At 44.2% G+C, this 23,512-nt stretch overlaps 1 protein-coding gene across 2 annotated transcripts in view; it reads right to left on the reverse strand.

Moving 5' to 3' along the window:
- DLG5 (discs large MAGUK scaffold protein 5) overlaps nt 1–23,512 on the reverse strand; it is a 162,548-nt gene that overhangs the window by 24,686 nt on the left and 114,350 nt on the right. Inside the window, exons 11-21 of one of the 2 annotated variants that reach the window (XM_084845227.1) lie at nt 22,404–22,536; nt 22,139–22,266; nt 21,132–21,307; nt 18,928–19,031; nt 17,944–18,036; nt 16,353–17,378; nt 7,100–7,238; nt 6,596–6,740; nt 5,827–5,948; nt 2,564–2,653; nt 979–1,147 (exon numbers count right to left, since the gene is read on the reverse strand). In XM_084845227.1, the coding sequence (XP_084701353.1) occupies nt 979–1,147; nt 2,564–2,653; nt 5,827–5,948; nt 6,596–6,740; nt 7,100–7,238; nt 16,353–17,378; nt 17,944–18,036; nt 18,928–19,031; nt 21,132–21,307; nt 22,139–22,266; nt 22,404–22,536 (2,325 nt within the window). Of the gene's footprint in view, nt 1–978; nt 1,148–2,563; nt 2,657–5,826; nt 5,949–6,595; nt 6,741–7,099; nt 7,239–16,352; nt 17,379–17,943; nt 18,037–18,927; nt 19,032–21,131; nt 21,308–22,138; nt 22,267–22,403; nt 22,537–23,512 lie in introns of both variants that reach the window. The other variant, XM_084845226.1, reaches the window with a different exon arrangement.

The following is a 23,512-nucleotide window of genomic DNA, read 5'->3' on the forward strand; positions in this document are numbered from 1 at the left end:
GGGGCTTTAGGAAGTATGGTAGAGGTGAAGGAAGCCTGAAAGAACATTCAGCAAAATACAAGACACAAGTCCCCTTAGTCCTCCACTCACCAAGCCTTAGACCTTGCTGAGAATAAAAATGCCCTGGAAGTATCCATCCATACACAACTATTTACGGTACAAGAGTCATTAGTTCCATTTTGGAAGGTGACACAACCTCCCCCGCCCCCAGCCCCCAGTCAGGAGCAGCCAGGCAGATTACATTCTCTATAGTCCCACCCCTTATAGCAGTGGGCAACTTGTGGCCCTCCAAATGTTTCGACCTACAACTGCCATCATCCCTCACCATTGGTTATGCTGGCTAGGGCTGATGGGAGTTGGGGGACAAAATATCTGGAGAGCCACAAGTTGCTCACCCTGCTCTAGATTCAGATCTCTACCAAGTAGGGTGTTCACAGTTCTGCCTACCCCCACAACTAAGGGCAAAGGTCCAAAAGTTTTTCTACAGGACTGAAGCATGAAGAAAGTGCTGCTGGGAGCGCTACAGAACCTCCAGTGGAATCATCATGGCATTGTCTTCAGCATTCTCTGAGCATGTGCAAGTTTCCATCAAGGACATGTTTTACTGGCCTTCATCATGGAAGCCAGCTCTGGTTTGGTTTCTGGACAGAACTTCTTTGCAAAGGTGGTTTTTGCAGATGAGGAAGAGGAGGGCATTTTGTAAGCTCTATTTCCGAATTATTACTGTTGTTCTTGGAACAACTGGAAGGGGTTCAGTGAACTCCCATGAATGGTGATAGGAGCCTCTGCTGGTGTCCGTTCACACAAATGGTAGCTCAATGAGAGTTTGGCTGGCTGGGAGCCCAGTGGCGGCCCCATATGCTTTAGCCTCATGCATGACTCAGGCTATGGTATACATGGCACCTTCTTCCACTCTCAGCACTGGAGTGGGAAGGTCGTGGGTATCAGGTAGATATTAGCATAATGACAACAACTTACTTGTCCTTTCGACGTTGTCCTATTGATACCGGACTCACTGAGATTCTGGGCAGCGTGGAAAGAGAATTTTGTGACTGGCTACTGGCGAAGGAAGAGGTCTCCAGATCGAGCGGTGACTGTGGAGGAGTGATCAGGCTTGGGCTGCTACATTCGGAATGTGACAACGAACCTGCAAAGCACAACACAGGAGCACCCATGGCATTTGCCCATGGGCCAGTTGCAGATGCTATTTTATGTAAACAGCAGGTAGCTCCCACATCCCTATATGTTTGTTTCCGAGTGTTTTAAAGTGGATTTCAAACATGAGCAACATATAAGAACTTTTTTAAGCAGCAGCAGCAGTTACTTATGCATATTAAAAATGGAACCTGCAACAAAATGTTGCAGTGTGGACTACTCCTGTTCAGCCATGCTCCTGGAAGAAGTATACTCCATTCCATTCTCCCTTCCCCTATGGTTCTCCATTCCCCCACCCCACCCACCCAGTCAGGATTCTATATCCACTGAGCATTGGGCTGTTTGGATATTTTTCCCTTCCTGACCGTTATTTTTCCTCAAAGGTTTTTTGTACTTTAGGTTCCCTCAGATCTCATGATACTTCCCTCTTGTGAATGAATGGAGCTATTTTGGCTACGTAAGGACTGGCACTCATAGAATTGTGATTACCATTAGTGAAACCTGCAACAAAATGTTGCAGGATGGAGTGCTTCCAGCCATGCCCTTTTCCAGGAAATTCCGTTCCATCCCCCACACCTTTAGTATTCTGCCAGTTCCCTCTGCTCACAACCCACATGCTGAGTCTTCATTGGGTCCTTCCCCCCCCCCCATTCCCTGCCTAATGCTTTACTGTACTTCTGCAAACCTTGGGATTCCCCACAAGTCAGCTGATACTTCCCACGTGTTCATGGATGGTGCCATTTTGGCTACATAAGGATTGGCACTGGGGAGAATGAGTTTGCTACTGGTTTAGAAAGACTACCCCACTGCTAGGATATGATGAACAGTACAGTTGCCACCAAAGTGTCACCTATGGTGAAATTCAATGCTAATTTGTCAAAGGAGAAATGTCAAGGCAAGCTAAAATGTGTTTGTTTGTTTGTTTGTTTTTTTAATCAAACTAGTGACATTTCTCAGGTGGTCTCATACATCCCCGGTGAACAGACGCAACAAGGGATTGTGGGGGAAAGAGAGAAAACACTGTAAAATGTAGCCACTTATATCTGCTGCTCATGTTGCAAGACTGTGCAGTTCATTTAAAAGGTCAGACACTGAACAGGAAACAAAAGAATGTCCACATTCGGACTACAGGATGTTCCATGGCTGAGTGCAGCTCAGCATATGAGTATGACAAGATGGATGTAGAATGCCTGACGCTGCATCAAGCCCAACTATGTAAAAGTAAGTATCTTTTGGAATGTAAGAGATTTATGAGGGCAGTGTCTCCTTTACAAGTCTACTATTTTTACCCAAGGCAAAAAAGAAACTAGAAACATGGGATGGGGCATTTCCTTGCTCTAAACATGAGAACAACTCTCAATTTATGCAATCATTCCTAATAAGGAAATAAGATTTATTTATTTTTTACCCCTGTCAGAGCCAATGATGGACCTCGGGTATCTTGGCGTCAAAGGTATTTTTATTCGTTCTGTTCTGTATTGCAAGTTGCTGGAAGAACCTACTTTAAAGCGCAAAAGGGAAACAAATCAGACTTAATAAGAAAAAGGAAGAACATTTATTTAGGTCTTCAAACTTACAAGAAACCCGAAAAGCTACTGTAATGGCAATATAACATGGTTCTCTGGAGTAAGAAAATCTAACTGCATTCTTTCACAAATATTCCAACGTGTTGTCCAAAATGGATTGGATGGTGGTAGTTCGATCTTTAAATATGGAATTGCTCCTATCATTGGAAGGGGGGCAAGGAGTCCTATTCTAAAACCAAGGGGATGTGTGGGTAAGGAGCGCACCCTCCTTCCTTCCCCTCACTCCAGCTTAACTCCATGCAGACCTTGTCTCCAAATGCTTTTCTCCTCAGCTGCGCTCCGATACTGGAAGTGTTCTCAACTAGGAGAAGGGGGTTTGGGGAGAGGGGCTACATGGAGGTATGGGGGGCGGGGGGAGAAGGTGATGGGTTTGTACTCCTTACCCATAAATCCATTTTGCTTTTAAAATAGGATTCCTTCCCCTATATTATTGAGACAGTTCTGTGTTTAGCTACATATATACCACTCATTTTGCAAGGGACTATGGAGGTGCATAGATAATTTTTTTTCTCAACATAAAGAATGCAACTGACACAAACCAGAGGAAGCCATAGCTAACACTCTCCAGCACAGTATGTATGGAGACTACTTGATTTTACCTTCACCATTTTTAGAAGTACATGTAAACTCATTCCGGCAAGGAGTCACATGTAGACCTTTAAAATGGTCCTTTCCTGCACTTCTTCCCCTCTTCCAGTAGAAATTTAATACATGACTCAAGGCTGGGTTGCACATTGGACCACCACATTGACTGCACATGTGTGGTAGGATGCGGAAACAATCCTTGGTCGTCCCCTAAGAAACACATACTACCACCAGAACATGCTCTGATATCAGGCATATGCACCCTACCCAAGCACTCTCCATTGCAAAAAAGGGTTAGATAAATTACATGGGTAGATCTGACCACATAACATATTCTGCACAGGTGTGGGGGCTGTACAAGCCTAAAGATTTACTCCTACATTTCATGCCAGGCTGGTATGTGGACCAACTCTCAGAATTCTAGGAATCAATGTGATAGCTTTGAGCTAACTTTCTTGACTGTTTTTGAATGGGTTATTACAGAGCAAGTTAGAGATGTGAAGGTCTGGAAAAAAATGGGGAAATTTCAGAAAAACATCCCCTTGCCGCCCCCCCCCCCCCCAGTTTTGCGACACAGACCATTTGTGGTCCATCCCCCCTCAAATGGAAAAATTGAACAGCTTTGGGTTACTAAGTATTTTCCTTTAGAATGATGAATAGAATATGTAAAGTTTCTGGAAATAATGAAGCCCTGGGGAGAAATATTTTTTAAAACTTCCCTGCAATATTCCCAGTGTAGTTATTTCTTCCATTCCTCATTAAAATTATTGATCTATTGTTATCTTTTACTGATAGGCATTTAGGGGTGCTCCAAGTCATTCTCAGTTTCCCAAAATGTGAGAAGAGTCACTATATCATAATATGGAAGAAAATGTACATTCTTGACAGTTTGGGTTTTGATCACTAAGGGTCTTGAGTTTCTGGGCTTGTTCTGGTTAGATGCTGTAACAGTTAATGAATGTAGTTTTAATCTAAAACCCACATGTGAAAGAAACATTAGATTATCCTGCCACTACCACCAGATGCAATGCAACAGCATGTGGGTTATCTCACCTATGTTTCTTTAAAAAAAAATTAACTTTGAGGCTTGGGTCTATGGAATTCACTGCCACAGTTTTTAATAAAGTTCCCAATTAGACCTCACTGCTAGGGAATGCTGCCTCAGTTATAAAACCTTTAACTCTTGCCACTAGAATAAACCCTCTCTACCTAAAAGAAACTCAGTAGCCTGGTTCCTATTGTGTAGGCATAGGACTGACACCACTGCTAGAGACAACCTTTAAAAAGGAACAAAAAATAAGATGTTCATTAACGGAAATTGTTTACAAATGAGAATAAAGTGTTACTCTTTAAATAATAGGCTGAGATTCTTAAAGATTAAAGGCTCTTAAATTAAACATGGTTGTTTATTATCCCTAATAGATGAGAGAATCTTTCCCAGCTAAATAAAATTTCAATAGCTTTTCCTTCAGGCTAGATTTCGCTAAACTCCACCCCACAAAAAGAAACAGGTTTAGGAATTTCCCTAAACTTTGTTACAAACAGGAACAGATGCTATACACCAGTTTTCCTCTGCCTCCAGTTCTTCCTGCTTCTTCTGGCTTCTAGGATTATTCAGATGTTTCAGGGACTATGTGCTGCAGTTCCCTCTCAGCAGACATAAAATAGAAACCTAAAGTGTATTATGTATAACTTCCTTTGCTCATAAAATTATCATGTTGAATATATTAAATTTAAAAGTATAGTTTATTCAGACAACCATTACAAATGTTCTGAGTTTACTTTTAAAAGTTTTAAATTTTAATGGTAATTTTATGAGCAAACGAAGTTATACATAATATGTTCTATGTTCCTAAACCAGCCTATCCCAACCTGGTGCCTTCCAGATGTTTTAGACTACAGCATCCAGTATCAAAGGCAGTATGCCTGTGTATACCAGTTGCTGGAGAACATGGGTGGGAGGATGCTGTTGGACTAGTGTCCTGCTTGTGGTTTCCTGGTTGACAGCTGGTTGGCCACTGTGTGAACAGAATGCTGGACTAGATGGACCCTTGGTCTGATCCAGCATGGCTCTCCTTATGTTTCTAACCATTGGCCGTGTTGCCTGGGGCTGATGGGAGCTGAAGTCCAAAATATCTGGAGGGCACCAGGTTGGGGAAGGCTGTCCTAAAGTAACAAAGTGACTTTAGATCTGTAAAGAGCTCTAAAGAAATAAGTATTGCATTTTTTTTTAATTTTTTCCCAAATTTTCCAGTTCCCCCCACAAAAAAACATGTTTTTTTCCCATGGCTTCAAAATTTCCAGAATTTTTATATCTCTAGAGCCAGTCCTCCTTGTCTCTGAAAGTCTGTTTCCTAACGGCCAAAGCCAGAGGACAACCAGAGTCTGGACCACTGACTGGCAGAACCCAATTGGGAGGAAGCAGAATCTTTTCCCCAAATGGCACAAACCGTGGCTGCAAAGAAATGGCCTGCACTGTCCAGTCTGAAATGCCACTTACCAAGTCTTGCACTTGAAGGCAGTGAATTTGAACCATGGGATGATCTGGCGCGTGAGTTTTCAGAACACTCACTGGAGTGCTTGTGACTCAGGTCCAAACTCAGGCGGCCTTGGTGCTGAGCACTGTAACACAGAGAAAAGCCAGCTGTTGATCACTTAGACCAAGGGCAGAGAACCTCCTTCAGCCTGAGGTCCAAATTCCATTTCAGAGAAGCTCTTGGGAGCCGCATGCCAGCAGCCGGCGGCACTGAAGGCAAAAGGGTGGGGCCAAAACACCAAAAGCACCAGCGTAGTGTAGTTCAAAGCTCTTGCTGCCAGTAACTCAGCCTTAGGAGAGACACTTCAGCCTTGGGCGGAGGGGAGATACTACACAAAGGCCAGGAAACCACCAAACCATCGGTGGTTGGGGGAAAGGGGTGGGGCCAGGGGAAGTGGGCATGGCCCTCTGGGGACTGGGGCCCCAGGAGGGCTGGATTGGGATCCTGGGCCTGAGGTTCTGTAATTCCGGTTTAGACACATACACATATACAGCACAATCCCCAAGCAATCAATGGGGTCCAAAAGCAGAACATAACTGCAGAACGGAGAGACTCACCTGTGTACCTCAGAATACCAATTACTACACGGAGGGGGAGAATAACAGGGGCACGGTAATTTCTTGTCATGCTTGTGGGCCTCCTGAACCAGCCGGCAGACCCACGCTTGGAAGAAGAATGCTAGACTTGATGGACATTTAATCTGATCCATCAAGGTTCTTCTTAGGTACATACCTGGGATGCAGATGCTGATGGCAACATTGGCTGGCAACAGATGGGCAATTGGTGGTGTTAACTCTATGGCTCCAGGCAGTGTAAATCGGATTTCTCATAACAGCTGTTACTGCAGGACATGGTGCAATGTTTCTTGGTACTGTACCTATTGTGCAGGGAACAATACATATAGAGAGTAACTTCGGCTTCTGAAGGTTAAGTCAGCAATCATATACACCCCATGGGTAGTATGCAATGTTAGTCCTATGTAGAGCATTCCCACTGAAATGAATGAGCAATAAGTTAATGATGACTAAAGTCCCATTAATTTCAATGGGTCTACTCTACATAGGACCAACACTGGATACTACCCTGTAATCACTTACATGCAAAATCCTCTACGCTTCAGAAATTCTGGATTTCAAACCGATACACAGTTCTCCCATGAAGAGCATTCATTGTTTACCCACTTCAGCTCTCATGTGGAACAGAATCATCGCAGCCATGCAGGTCGTTGCCACTAACCTGCTGACAAGGTTCCAGGGTATGAAGAAGTAGGCACAAACCCATCACTGTGCCTAGTGGACCGTTTCGGTGAATACGTTGGCCACTCCTGTAGCTCAGGAGACAGCAGCTCTTCACTTGCTGGGGTGTACTTTTGTACCTGTGGGGAGAGTCCAAGTCATCTTTCTTTCCCTTTTTGGTTTAGCCTTTTTCTTGTTGTATAGCTTCAGCATAATGCTGAAGGCACTATATTGGCCATCCATCATTATGGCAGGGATTGCCAATGCCTGTGTTCATGGGGGGCTTCGCTATTCTCCAGAGGACCAGAACGTTGTGTTGCACAAAACGACCTCTCATGATTGGTTAGGCTCCATAATAGAGCTGCCACTATCTAACAGCAAGGGCTTCCCAGTTATGGAGTGCATATATTCAGGCATAGCATTGCTTGCAAGTATATACAAATGAATAAAATGCAGTATTAAAATGAAGAGTATCTTTTTCTTACAGCTTGAATATTGTTTTCCTCACAAGTGAATCAGTGGGCTTTTTCTTTTTTTTACCATAATTTGTTCAAAATTTGATAGGCCTGCCAAAGAGATAGATTAAAACTGCCTTGGGGTCAAATCTCCCAATTGGCCATTTCTGCATTACAGGGTACTGCTTGCTACATTTTTACTATCTCTATTCTAATTAGATATCATCCCCTTCCATTGGTCTTCGCTATTCTGTACACCTTTTTACATCATTATTTCCTATCAATCTTCATGCAACTCTTCAAGAAAATCTCTTTAGATCTCTCCTCTCCCTCAAATCCTAGCATTGGAGGAGTAAGGCTCCCAGATCTCAGACACAACCATGTCATTCAATTTACATGTATTATACACAGGGCAATTGAACAGATCTTCTGTATGCTGCATAGCTGGATTTTTATGGAGGGTGAATCAACACTTCTTGCTGAAAGCCAGAGAATTCAAACTGTAATCATTACTGAAAATGTCTACAACCAATAAACACAAAACACATGGGAAATTCTGTTCAACAACTCAGACAATTTTCCCCTATTGCCCTCATGTCTGAAACGCCTTCCCGGAACACTCATGTGAAGCCACCTCACTCTCTTCCCTCAAATCCCTTCACTTCTTCCGTGAAGTCTTGGGCATGACAACTTAGTCGTCAATCCCTACAAAAACTAAAGCCTAACAGTACAATCCTATATGTTAATCTGGTACTAAAAGGGTTAACAAAGAGTAAAGATGGATGATTTGATCTGGAATGGTAGAAGGACTTAAGTGAGGGTTTTGGGGAGACCTACGAGAAGATCCCCTAAAAAAACCCAGACTCATAATCCGTTTAGAGTACTGGGTTAATAAAAAGGTTAATCACCTATTCATGCGCACCAAAGCAATTGAAGAAATTGCCAAAGATCATATGGCTGATTAGGTTCAAACAGAATTATAATACAAATAGAGTAGAATAGCTATTGTTCCTTGTTCTGGTCAATGGTGGTACATCAGTGATTAATTTGATATTAATTAAATGTGATATTCGTGCTTATCAGATATTAAAATATCTAGATAATCAGAGTATCAAGTGGGGGACTGTTAATCTGGTACTAAAAGGGTTAACAAAGAGTAAAGATGGATTATTTGATCTGGAATGGTAGGACTTGTGTGAGGGTTTTGGGGAGACCTACGAGAAGAGCTCCTAAAAAACCCCAGTCTCATAACCAGTTTTATATTCCAGACTCTTGACCCCTGGGCGAGAAGACCTTAAGTTTGATTCTATGCTAAACAATATTATGTCACTAACTGAGACTCTGAGATTTTGCAGGACTGTCTTTGAAGAAAGGGGAAAAATTCAGCTGTCTTTACAAGCGGCTTCACAGAGCTTGCTCAAGGCCACGATGTGCTGGCAGAGTGTCTAAGTGAGATGAACAGCAGAACTGAGCATGCTCTGATGCCTCCTGAGAGGAGGAAAAGTACTATTTTGACTTCTCGTGGTGTACACCTGCTGATAAGAGAATGTCCCTACTCGATGCTAGTTGGGTGGGGAAGCTGTAGCCCTGAGCACAAGTGACAACTGGGAGGAGGTGTTAGGGCGGATGTGACCAAAAATGGCCAAAAGTGACCGGGAATTCAAAGAAGATATACCAAACAGAAATGCGTCAATCAAGATAACATGCCCAGATGGCAGACTTTGGGTCATATTTTGGGACATTTCAAAGTAACCCATTTGTAATGGTGCCAGACACGTTCCCCAGACACATGAAATTGTGGGAGATAGATGAGACACCTTGCTTCTGATTGGTGAGCTCTAACCACATGCACCCCATTTTTATTGGAAGCTGATCGTCTCATTGCTCCTTGGGCCCCACCTTTGACCAGGGCAGGGGTATAAAGGCGCAGGTAATGAGAGCTCCTTGTTGCTTTGGTTCCTGCTGCTGCTGCACTTCACTCTTTCTGCCGTGCCACCAGACCCAAGGATTTGGGTAACTATGGACCTCTTTAGACTCTTAGACTTTGGAACTTAGGATATTTTCTGAAAGTAGAACTTAGAATTATTTCTGAGTTTAGGACTTAGAGTGCTTTCTAAGCTTGAGACTTGGAAGTGATTTCTGAGGAGGTGATTTGGAAGCCCATCTTCAGAGGTGACAAATGGAATTATTTCCAGGTCTTGGGTTTCCCTTTCACTCTACTTGGGTTTTCCTTTCACTCTAACTCCTACCTCTATTCTTCATATGCCTAGAGGAACTCAGTAATGCTTTAGCATAGCTTTTGTATTCAAGTAAGAAGCAGGAAGAGGTAACGGGAGGGCTAACACTTAGTTTAGGTTGTTTTAGTTTAGCTTTGAACCGCAAGTAGTAAACAGGAGAAAGTTAGGAGGAGTCATAGCAACGTTAGGAGCTCATGCCATTATCTTATTGGCGAAATTCACAATTCCAGCTTTGGCAATTGCAATTCTTGTGATTAATCTTCTATTTTTGTTGCATTCTCTTTCCCTGCAATTGTAGAGAAAGTTTCCAACGCTCATATAACCATCATACCACTTTCTTTATTTTGTATTTTTCTGATATAAGGCCTTGAATAGATTTCAATTTACAATCTCATCTGTAGTGATGTTTACCTGTTGGGATTAACTTGGTTACCCACTGGAGTGCTTTGGACCCATTTGGTGCAGGTTCTGAGGTTAAATGGGACCAAATTTACACTATTCATGCTTAATCAGATGTAAGCCCCATGGAGTTCAGTAGGGCTTACTCCCAAGTAACTGGGTGGAGGACTGCACACTCTGGTCTCATCCATCAGCCAGAAACCCAAGGGCTTCTGGGAGGCTGCACCTCCTGCCTCCCGGGAAGAACATCACTTCAAGGGGGATACCAACCTGGTCCTATACACCGGCCAGAGAGGGAGGAGCTGCAGGGAGCTCGCTCTGCCCCTCTCTGCTAGAAAGATCACACAGCTTTCGGTCGACCCCGAAAGGCTTATAACTTGGGTGAACCACTCAGGGGAGCCACAAGGAAGCAGAGGGACTGAGTTGTAGCTTTTAAAAACTGTTGGTGGATGGAGGGCTTTGGGGTTGTGTTTGTGACTTTAGGGGTGGGGTGCCCACCTGATAAGCGGAAGTGAGGGAGGCAGGTGTCCACCTGGCGGAGGCAGTGGGGGGACTTCTGGGGGCCAGAACATACCGAGACTGGGCAGTAGATGCTGGCGGAGCACTAGGGGCAGGCCATGCCGGGTAAGGGGAACAGGGGAGAGATGCATAATATCAGTCCCCCGTTCCGGGCCTGTCCAGAGCCGAAGGATGGCTGGGGGATGCGTGATTCCATCCTCTGGCCTTCATCTGCCGCTCTGTAACGCCAGGTCCATTTCCCATAAAACATCTCTCATCCATGACATGATCCTGGATGAGCGTGCGGAACTGGCATGTGTTACAGAGACCTGGCTAGATGAGGCCTCTGCTCCCACTCCTGCGGCCATTTGCCCAGCTGGATTTTCATATGCACAGTAGCCGAGGGCTGGGGGTGAAGGAGCGGGAGTGGCTGTTATCTACCGGGAGTCCTTGGTCCTCACCAGACTCCCTCTCCAGACGACCAGGTTGCTGAGTGCACGTACTGGAGGCTGGGCCCGAAGGGCAGTCTGGGGATTCTGCTTGTGTACCATCCACCCTGCTGCAAGACAGACTCCCTGGCTGAGGTGCTTGAGGTGGTCTCTGATGTGTGTGTGCAGTCCCCTAACTTGTTGATGTTGGGGGACTTCAATATACATTTGGAGGCCATCCTCGTGGGGGCGCCTTGGGACTTCATGGAGACCATGACTTCCTGGGAGCTGCACCCTATTCCAACTGGGCCCACCCATGTAGCCGGTCCTGCGTTAGACCTTGTGTTTGTTTCCGGAGAGGTGGGGAGTGATCTGGAAACTGGGGGTATATCCACCCCCCCTTGTCATCGTCAGATCACTACCTGGTGGGGTTGGACTTCTTGGTTCTACAACCCCTCCGCAGGGGTAGAGGACCCATTAAGATGGTACACCCCAGGCATCTTATGGATCCAAATGGATTCCTGACTGCGCTTGGGGATTCTTTGGAGCATGCATGGCTGCTTGGTCAAGACCCTGGTGGATGGCTGGAATGCTGCAATCACCGGGGCATTAGACTGTTTGTCTCCGAAACGCCCTCTCCCCCAGAACACAGCTCGGACTGCACCATGGTTCACCCCACAGTTGCAAGCTCTGAAGCGGGAGGTGAGATGACTAGCGCGCTGGTGGCAGAAATCTCATTCCAAAGACAACTGGACACGGGATAGAGCCGTAGCTTCAGCCTACCACGTGGCGATAAGAGCAGCAAAGAAGCATTTTTCTGCTGCCTCTATCACGTCTGCAGAGTGCTGTCCCGGGACGCTGTTCCAAGTGGTCCAGAACCTGGTCAGTCCAGTTGTTCCAGAACCAATGGAACATTCTAAGGCCTCCTGTGATGAGTTTGCAAAGCACTTTGCAGATAAGATCAACCGAAACAGGAGTGCTATTCCGTGTGCTGTGGATACAGTTAGTGAACAAGGGGTGGCCAGTGGCAGACTGGTTGCGTGGGATTGGTTCCAGCTTCTTCTTTCTGAGGAACTGGACAAGGTGCTTTCATCTTTAAGGCTGACCACCTGCTTACTTGATCCTTGCCCATCTTGGCTCATTATGAGCTGCAGGAAGAGACTTAGGGAGGGGATCAAGGCGGTGGTGAATGCCTCCCTTGAGGAGGGAGTGATGCCATCAGCACTCAAGGAGGCCGTGATAAGACCACTGTTAAAGGAGCCCACCTTGGATCCCCAAGAGTTGAACAACTTTCACCCGGTCTCCAATCTGCCATTTTGGGGCAACATGATTGAGCGGGTGGTGGCTTTGCACTTGCAGGCACAGTTGGAAGAAGCCACTTATCTGGATCCATTTCAATCAGGCTTCAGGTCTGGGGACGGGACAGAAATGGCCTTGGTCGCCTTGGTGGATGATACGGGGAGGGCTCTTGATAGGGGCAAATGCTCTTCCTTGTTCTCCTCGATCTCTCAGTGGCTTTTGATACTGTCGACCATGGTATCCTCCTGGACCACCTAGAGGGGTTGGGCATAGGGGACACTATATTATGGTGGTTCCGTTCCTTCCTCTCTGGCAGGTACCAGAGGGTAGCTCTGGGGGAGGAGACTTCAGACCCTTGGCTGCTCACTTGCAGGTGCCACAGGGTTCTATTCTCTCCCTGATGTTATTTAACATCTATATGAAGCCACTGGGGGCTATCATCAGGAGGCTTGGGGTGCAGTGTCACCAATATGCGGATGACACGCAGCTCTACCTCTCATTTAAATCCTCACCAAGGTTGGCTGTAGAAACCCTATCTGAGTGTCTGGAGTCAGTGAGTGGCTGGATGGAAAGGACTAAGCTGAGACTGAACCCCAACAAAACTGAAGTACTTTTTGTGGGAGACAAGGGGAGGTTGACCTGATGTTTAATGGGTGCAGCTGTCCCTGAAGGACCTGGTCCGCAGCCTGGGGGTCATTTTAGACTCCCAGCTGTCCATGGAGGCTCAGGTGTCAGCCATGAGCCGGGCAACACTGTACCAACTCCATCTGATATGGTGGCTGTGCACCTACCTTCCTGACCATCTGCTCCCATCGGTAGTTCATGCCCTGGTCTCCTCTTGCCTAGACTACTGTAATGCACTCTATGAGGGGTTACCCTTGAAGACGGTTCGGAAGTTGCAGCTGGTGCAGAAAGCGGCGGCCCACCTGATTAAAGGTAGCCACCGGTGAGACCACATCACTCCAGTGCTGAAGGAGTTACACTGGTTACAGGTTGTTTTCCGGGCCCAATTCAAGGTGTTGGCATTGACCTTTAAAACCCTATATGGTTCTGGCCTAGTCTATCTTAAGGAGCACCTCCAACAACACTAGGGACGCCACTCAAAGAGATCGGCCTCGGTAGGCCTTCTCTCTGTCCCATCAGCCAGGACAGCTAGGCTGGTGAGGCCTAGGGAGAGGGCCTTTTCTGTGGTGGCCCCCATTCTGTGGAATTCCCTCCTTAGTGACCTCTGCAATGCCCCCCCTTTGATGAGCTTCCGCCAGGCTTTAAAAATCTGGCTGTTCAGGCAGGGTTAGGGTTTTTTAGAGCAGTGTTGGTTTGCTATGTTGTTTTGTTCAGTTGATTATGCAAATTCGTTGTATTTCGTGTTATTAGTATTGTACGCCGCCTAGAGTGGCTGGGTAGCCGGCCAGATGGGCGGCTAATAAATCAAATAAATAAATAAACAAACAAACAAACAAACAAGGTATGACAGAATTGAATGCATACTTTACCCCCAGTAACTCTTGCCTCCATCTTCCCCATCTTCCACTGTTGTCTCCCCAAGTGTCAAATTCTCTATTATAAGCACGTTTGGGCAAGGACCTATCTTTTTGTTATTACTTTATAAAGCTCCATTCACATTTATGGAAGTGCATAAATCATAACAAAAAATTAATCACGCACCATTAACCTTATTTTAGACCCATCAGCTTGATGACAATAATATGTCTGAATTCTAAATAGCCTCTTTTGTAGCCCCTTGTAGCTTGATCAGTGGGCTATAAATTAAACCATACATACGTACACAGGGAGGCATCCAAAGAGAATGGTCAATGGTTTGCATGTATGGGCTTTCACTCAATGGAACTATTTCCTTTGCATTTTTCTAGTAGCCCTTATGTACTTAACCCCAGCTGGATAAAAATGAGTGTTTTTTAAGGTGAAAGTTTTAATTATAGAAAGTGTCTCTTTTAGAATAAGCTGGTTCAAAATGAAATCTGAGTTTAATGGGCACATTAAAGCCTAAACTGAGAGCCAAAACTGGATGAGATGTTTGGAAATCTGTGACTGGATCTCTTGTGTGCATGTGTGTGTATTCAAAACAGCTGGGGTGGAGTTGGGTGAGGGAGATCGGACTGGGGAAGTAGCGCAGGGAAAGGGGTTGTTTAACCATTTCACAAGTCCCATATTCCCATCTCAATTGTTCCCCCAAAGGTGCTAATTTCCCATGGGTGAAAGCATACTGGTGGTACTCCCAGAGTCTTGTCTAGTTTGGGCCTAACAATCTATCACATTGAGCTAAAGGTTATTTTTCTATGTATAAGAAAGAAGCATGGGGGAAAAACATCTAGTTTTGAAGTCAAGCAACCCTAAACCCTGACCTAAGACGCAATAGATCAGGTGTTGCTTGCATTTATTTTCCTGGGCTTCTGACCGGACCCAGCCACTAGGATTCAGGAGTCTCTATACTGTGTCTCACCAAAGTCAAGTACTAAAAACACCTAGAAGATCTTGTTCTCCCATTACTTTATGTCCACTATCTCAGCTCTGCAACACATTCATTTATGGTATTGTGAATATTATGACTACCAAGTAGACAACATAGAAATGTACTTTCTATATCATTGATATACACTGTTCTGTCATTGACTACCAACCCTACTACATTCTGGGCACTTTCAGCTTGTTCCTGTGCAAAGTCAGAAGTCTGTACCACTATGTTCAGTGGGAATTGCTTCCAAGTAAGTGTGCATAGGACTACAGACAAGTGATCTTGTTTGGCGTCCTTGCATGTGTATGCAGACACACAAACAGAAATCCACTAGATTCACAATAGTTCCCCCTTCCCTCCTCTGACTTCTCTCTACGCAGATATACTTCTGTAATGCAGAAGCCATTGGGGCTCCTAGGTAGTATAAAGGCTTTAGTGAGTTGCAGACCAATATACAGACCAATAACTGTTACAGCAACGTGTGTGTGTGTGTGTGTGTTTGTGTGTGCGTGCATGTAGAATCTGTCTAGAAAATAAATGAATTACTAAATGGAAAATATAGCTTAAATGAACCTTTTAAAATCTTTTTTTCTTTATAATTTAAATCATGTCTCAAAATCAATTATTTACACAGGCATGGGCAACATCTGGAGGTCTAGGGGATGTTGCTGCCCCCCAGATCCCCCCCAATGTTTTTTGGGGGGGAAATTGTGTCCTCAGAAGCTATGGAGTGCCAAAAGGGTCAGAATTACTTGCAAACACCATTCCTTCCCCCCAGGTTTTTTGTTTTTTTTACAATGGGCAGGGGGGGAGGGGTTGAAGCAAGGACCATATGTTGCCCACCTTTGATTTACAGCCTAATTCTATACATCAGAACCCACTGAGTTCAATGGGGTTTCTTGCCAGGTAAGTGGGTACAGGATTGCAGTCTTAAAACCTTCCTTGATTTAAAATTAACCAACTTATCATAAGCTACTTTTGAAACTGTTTCCCACCCACCCACTGCCCTTTCAAGAGCTGTTTGCCACGTGGCAAGCCTAAAGCATCTTGGACTCATGAACTAGTTACACAGTCATTTGAATTCAGGCCTTGATCTCTATTTTGTGAAGGGAGGTCAGGAAGAATTATTTTCTTAAAGCAATGCTACGTTTAGCTGGAAATGCCATTGAGGCCCAAACTAGCACTAAGAAATCAGGTTTATCGGGGCCTTGTAGCATATAGATTCTCTTCCTTCAGTGCAGAGATCAACAGCATATTAAGCCAGTAAAGGGTGTGGAACCACCCACAATGTTCCACTTCATTTAACCATCAATTTCTCGGATGTTAACAAGTACTATGACACACCTTTAACAACCAGTTAACCTTTCTGTGGTGTGATTCACTTTGGTGTAGGAAAGGACCCTAAACATTTAAATCACTTTTGAGAGTGTTGGCCAGGATCCCTTCTTCAGGTTCTCATATCTACCTGATGAGATGGATTAGGAATGGGCACAGGGGTTAGTTTATGTCTCAAGGCAGGAGCAGATTTAGGCCTTGGTCTTTTAATTTCAGGCTCTTCCACTCTTTGAAAGCCAATGTCATCTTCACAGGATTTCCTTGAAGGCAAATGTGCAGAGTCAACCCCCTCTTCCCTGTAATAATGTCCAGAGGGTCTACCTCGCCCCTTGTGGATAACACCATCTGGTTTGAGTTCGATGGACACAGGAGGCTGGACTGCAGTTGGACTGGTAGGTGGTGAGCCAGTTGTGACAGTCGATTCCGATGTAGAACTTGCCTGCTGTTTGTGTTTAAACTTAATAGAATCACTTCTCTTGGGAGGGGTGGGAGGGGTGGAAAGCGCTTCTGTTTTGGATGGCTGGGGTGAATGTCCCAACACCTGATTGGGAGACAGATAGTCCATTTTGGGAGGAGTCAGAGGTCTTTTGAAAGTGTCAGGATCAAAGATGGACTTCCTTTGTTTTGGCTTTTTGTACACAGAGAACTTTTCGGTTTCTGCAGTAGCAATGTTGACAACAACTTTAGGCCAAGTGCCACCGCTGTGTTTCCCACCAGGTCGTTTGTCCAAAGTGCTCTCCATCATCATGCAGTCTGCAACGGTGGGCTCAAACGGCAGCCTCCTGTTCTCCAGGTTCACTACCCCATAGCTTGGCTCTCCGTACACATCTGGACTAAAGGAGCTAAGGCTGTGTTCTGAGTTACTGTGGCACCCGTGGACTGTGCTCCGGTGTGAGTCTGTGTGTAAAATGCTGTTGGAGAATGGTTTGAGCTCACAGTACAAACCATGCTCTTGGTTGCTCTGGCCCTTCTTGACATCCATTATGTCTGGATTGAAAATGTCTGTTTGGGTTGAGCTGTTGTGTTTTAAGTTTCTTTTATTCTGGACCTGAACCTCTGAGGCATGAACCCTACAGTTTGATATTTTCTCTGAATCCTTGAGGTTTTCAAATATGTTTTGACCACTCCAGGATGAGCTTGAGCTCTGAGGAAAAAACTAGGTGGAGAAACAAGAACAACATGCCTTCAGCAGAACATTACTACAGCAGTATTTTATTTATATATTTGTACATGTGTGTATATATATATACATGCGCACGCGCACGCACACACACACACACTCCTTATGCATTTGTTTATCCTAAATTACATTCACAGCTCAATCCTATGCATAATTATTCAGAAAGACGTACTCCCAGATAAATGTGTATAGATAGGATTGCAGTCCTAGAAGATTATCTTGAAATGTGCTGTGACCTTAATCAAGTCACTGTGCTATCTATTCTCTTCTCTATCTATAGACAGGGCTACCTGTACTCTGCACTATAAGCACATTAATATTCTGCACCATGATAAGCCAAATTAAAAAAAGAAAAGAAAAGCTTATTAGAAAAGCTGAATTCAGCAAATTGTGCCCCCCGACCCACACGCTTGTCCAATCTGAAGGCAGTTGGGCAGTATACCTAATATTTAACAGCAGTTGCAGGTAAACAGCTGTTTTAAGTGGAGGGCGTACCCTTCATTCACTTTCATTTTCACTTCTGCTCCCTTTCAACACTCACCTTCATCAACGAAAGCGTAAGAGACTCCCTGCAGTTTCGCAGCAAAGCTTCACATTCGGTCAGTGATTTATTATCTAGTGCAATGCCATTTATCTGCAACAAGAGGATGATATGTCAACAGTGCAAAAGCTAGTAGAGGTAAACACCTTGGCTGGCTGACATTACATAAGGATAACTACCAGGCTGTTAAAAGGAAATACCCTCATGTGGCATTCATTACTCTTGATCCCAACAATGGCCTGCAAATATGCTCTCGCCCACCTCCAAAGAGGATTCCCCCATCCCTTCCCTTGTTGGTGGTTTGAGTTACATATGCATCTACACTAACCACAGTTCCTTTGGAACCATGGAAAACCATGGTAACAATGGTTTGAATCGTATTTGTGAACTATGGTTACAAGCAATCCTTTTTACTCTTAGCTTTGAGGCTTCTCCCAAACTGTAAAACGTGGTTTGCAGGGCGCCATCATTACTTCTGCACCAGATTCCTTTATTAGAAAAGAAATGAATTGTGAAAATCTTGACGAATGGGGCTCCACAGCTGAATTTCAAGAAGTCTTGACTTCAGGCTGACCACATAATTTTTTCTACATAATCTTGGGCATATTATAAAATACATACCATGTCTCTTGCTGGCATAGCAAATCATGGTTAAGGAAGCTCAACTATGGTTTGGTGTGATGTCTGATTACAAACCATGGTTTGTAATCAGCCAGCAAACCAGAGCCAGAAACCATAGTTTGAAGTGGTTTGGTAAACCATGGTTTGTCCTACGTATGGTTTTAAAGTAGAGTGACCTAGAGACTGGAGTGATGAGCAGAAGAAATATGAAAGCAGACTAGCAGCTTTAGCCATGCTTTGCCTGTAGAAACTCAAATCATAGTTTGGTTAGCACCAACCCTAGTTTGCCATGGTATCTCAATTGAGCCTATACAGCAAATCTCATCTATGCATTAAGAAATACAAAAAAAAAGTATGACTTACAGCAATTATCCTATCTCCCACTGCAAGGGACCCCTCTTTGGCAGCTGGACTACCAGGCACTACAGTAGCAACAAATACTCCATTTTCTATACCAATTCCACTATCTGAAATGGAGAAGACAGAAAAATAGATGCACTCATTAATTTCATGCATGCAGTGCAATCCTCTCATATCAAGCTTACCAGTGCTCACTATAAGCCAAGCTACAATATTAGTAAAGTCCATTGTCCCATGTCTGTCTCCCCAACACACACCCTCATTCTCTACAGGATCCACACCTGTGCAAGACTTTAAAGTGCCATCTCTTTCCTGGGAGGACTGTGCACCTCTGTTTCCTGAATGCTCCATCAGGAGGCTTTCCTATGAGAAACAGCTTAGACAGCTTTCAAAAATAGGATCAGACAAGACCATAGTGGCAGGCTCCTTCAAGGGACAAGACAGCTAAATAAAATCTCCGAGTTCAGAGGCAGTGCACATCTGAATAGCAGTTGCTGGAAGACTGAGAGAACTGTTGCCTCCCCTGCTTTCTCACATTCCTAGGCCTCTGAAGTGAGGGAGATGGAGGGTGGGCTTGGAATGGAGTGGCCCTTGCTGCTTCCGTTACAGATTGTGACTAGTGCAGTCCCTGCTCTGTGCCTTAACAGTGGGGTGCGTGTGCGCATACATGCACACACACACACTTTCATCATTCCCAGATGCAGCTGCCTCTGTACCAGGCCAGGAAATACTATCGTATCTGCAGATGCGAGCCAGAAAGACCAGCATCCCTGCTGCCCATCATCTGCAAGAGGCTAGTGCAGGGTTCAGAGATGTCCATGCTAAAGTAAGGCCAGAGGTTGATGTACATCAACATTCCATTCCAGTATAAGCATTCTGCCAGAGAACAATGCGATTTGTGTGACAGGAGACTCAGATCAGTGTTTAGCATAAAAATTTGTGGCACACTGTCACCTAGAGTACCACCTGGTTTGTTACTGTTAAATATGAGCTGGGGTGGGGGAAGTATTACTGTTTTATAATTGGCTTAAGTGATGTCTGTCCAGTTGCAAAATGTAGTGTATCTTTATCAATTATATGTCACTAGAGGAAAAGTCCAGAAGTAAAATGAATGTGTGTGTGTGTGTGTGTGAGCGCACGTGTGTGTGTGTGTGTGTTAGTGAGTCAGTGTGTTTAAAAGGACTCCCAGTACTCCAAAATGATCTGAGGAGGAATTTTACTACTAGTCAAAGAAAAGATATCAGGGCTCTGTACAGCCATAAAGCTTAAAACATATTCTTTACATATTTAATGAAAGTTGAAATTTTTAGGAAGCTAAACAATGTGCTCTAAACCACATATAGGTTTTTTTTGTATTTCCCCAAGAATCATATCATAGAATCATAGAATAGTAGGGTTGGAAGGGGCCTAAAAGACCATCAAGTCCAACCCCCTGCTCAGTGCAGGAATCCAAGTCAGTATAGGCACAGTCCTGAGTATAATGTTGCTCCGCTTAACCCAAATTAACCTTCATCAGAAACTGAGTCTTGTTTGTCATGGATCAAGAAGTAGACAAAGTAGCAGTCTGCTTAAACAGTCCAATTCCTTTCCAAGCACAACAGAGCTAACACCTTGATCTTAAACGAACATTTCTCAAACGTTTAATATCCAAGGCATGCTGTTTTCTCAAATTAAAATTAGATGCTCACTTCAATCTTACACCAGAGGGGTTTTTTGTTTTGTTTTTTAACTTCTAAAGGAGTAAGAGTTGCCCACCCTTGGAGGAGCTTACTCCCTTTGTTTCTGAACTAGTTAATGTCTGAACCTAATTGTAAGGAGTTAGGTCTGGAGCGGTGACTCATGCAGACCCACAATGGGTAGCCTCCTTTGAGGAGAGGTAATTTTCCCGAGCCCGTGTACTGATAGCGAAAGAATGATCCAGTCATGCCTGATGTAGAAATGCTGGAGAATTACTTGCGCCTCAGCAGGGGATGATTAGAAGGAGTTAAGGCCAGAGCAGTAAATCATGTGGAAATGCATGGAAAGCCCTCTCTGTGGCCAGGAACTTTGGGCTCACAGGAGTGTGCACTAGGAAAACACAGAACCACATCTATTCATTTCAGTGCGGAAGGCATGAAACAAACCCATGGAAATACTTCTTTCTCTGAACTCATTATTTGAGTGTACTAATATGTTACTACTGCATTTAAAGGGTATAATGGCATTACCTTTGTGGCCAGAAAGATTGATGTGCAAAGGTGTTATCACCTTCCCTCCTAAGGACTTCCTTCTGCGAATGACCATATTAATAACTCCTCCGCCATTAAGTACCGCCTTTATTACTTGCTTCTTGTCCTTGTTGGTAAGGTCTACATCATTTATCTTCAGCAACCAATCATTCACTCTGATTAATTAGAGTAAGGCAAAGAATTCAATATTACTTTGTCCTACATGTGCGTACAAGCAGTGATGAACCTGTGAAATGCAGCCACTTGTAATACCACCATGATACAACAAACCTTAATTCGTTTATTGGGAAAACAACTCAGTGATTTCTCACCAATTGTCAGGGTGTCATTTTCAGGATTCCCTTAAGGACTGTGGCATCTTTCATATTCTTCACACATGGAAAAAATGTCTCATAATTTTTCTGAATCAGCATTGAGATATAGTATGTATTAAGAACTTCCAAAGCAGTAATATTCTCCCAAAACCTGTGCAGATGATACTGGGGCTTGATAGAGTGACTGCATATTTAACTGGAGGTCCTTCAGGCTGGATCCCAATTCGGGTTCAAATTGATCCACAGAAAATATGGTGGGTTTGGGGCATTATATCTATTCTAAGATTATGGTCTGTTGAGCATGTGCACTCCGGCCTTCAAAAAATAACTAGGGAAGTAATTTTCAGAACGCTGAAAACTACTTACACTCATCTAATAACATTATTGTTGGGGAGAGGGACATTATAGGAAGCCCTGTGCACAAAGTCAAACTGAGTAGAAATCTATATATGGAACAGTGATCAGGACAATACATGTAGGCTCAGCCCCCACCTCCATGTGTGGATTTTAACTTCTGCCCAGGGACCTCCACTTTACACCCTGTGCGAATTCTCTGAATGCATACTTTATAAGCACCCCCAATCCCAGCTGTCTATTTCTACCTAGTTTGACTCACATCACAGACTCACAGATTAATATTGTTAACAAATGGACAAACTACCAATACCTTACCTTAATCGACCATCTGCGATACTTCCTTTGTCCACTTTGGTAACAAATATTCCACAGTCTCCGGGAAGATACGGCTCATTCACACCTTCGGCCACATCAAAACCAAGGGCTTTCAAATCCATATCTTCCTAATGGATATAAAATGGTACTTGTTGACAGTGATTCTGTACACAGACGTAGGGTAAGTGAATTATCATGCCCTTAGAGCCCCTCTCTGCTAGCCTTCAACAAGCAAAGCTCTCACACAAGGCAGGTGTAAACTTACCCTGTCTTTCTCAAACTCCACCACTTCTGTTTCCCACTCCAGAGAATCTGTATCAATGGCAGAATCATGAGAGCTGTGGGCCATCAACTGCCGAAACCTTGCTTCCTTTTCCAGCTGATTCTCCATCTTCTCTCTGTGGAAGAGACACAGTTGACTATTTCAAGTGAGGCAAGTGGACATTTAATTTTGTTTAAAATCCTTACGTTCTCTGTTGCATGTTTATTACACTGATGATGTAAATGACTTTACATTAAAAAATACTATTCAAATAATTTGACAGATACTGGGGATCTTGGCTGCAATCCTGACATTTCTGTTAAATGGGTTTGAAGAAACCTTTACATCCTCTCTTCTTTTTTATAAATTCAATGAAAACCCTGCTGGTACATTCTTGAGCACTGCTATTCAAGGGGGCACTCACCTAAACCCTGTTCAGCTTGTCAACACCGCTGCTGCTGCAACGTGTTCTCCTTCACTCTTCTAATCATACAGTGCAATCAGATATATGTGTTTGCTCTAAAGTAAGCCCCACTTCAATCGGACTTACTCCCAAGAAAGTGTATATAGGATTGATGTGTTAAAGAGCATTTAGCCCTTCACATCCAGAAGGAAAGACATGTGTGTGCAAGCCCCATGTTTTTTTTGTAAGCCAGCTTGGTTGAAAAGATGGCCTAGAAAAATTAAACAATGTATTTAATAAGCAGATAATAGCATTGCCCCACGGCAGCTGCATGGCCTGCTCTGTACCTACTGCAGATGTTTCTTGTAACTTCAGCACTGACCTGAGAGCACTGGCTAGTTGCCTCAAAGGAACAGCACTGCATGCTCTGAAGGCAGGTACAACTTCACCCCCCCCCATCCCCCCACCATATAGCTGAGTGCTTCCTCCATCCCGCAGTTAATTCAGCTCTTGGCCTGACTACATGCTGCAGCCCTTCTGGTATCTCCCCAGGTCCACTGATTAACTGCAGTTTTAAGAACAAAACAGTAAAACGGTTGCATACATATGTATTTAAATGTATAGCCTGTCCTATTCCAACATACCAGGCAAGAAACACGTAACAGACAATATCAAGATACAAAGTTAGGCATGAAAGGGTTTTCTATAA

The sequence above is a fragment of the Heloderma suspectum genome, chromosome 3 (assembly GCF_057233095.1).
Source record: "Heloderma suspectum isolate Gila_16-S chromosome 3, 16-S_ref, whole genome shotgun sequence".
Classification (NCBI taxonomy): Eukaryota; Metazoa; Chordata; class Lepidosauria; order Squamata; family Helodermatidae; genus Heloderma; species Heloderma suspectum.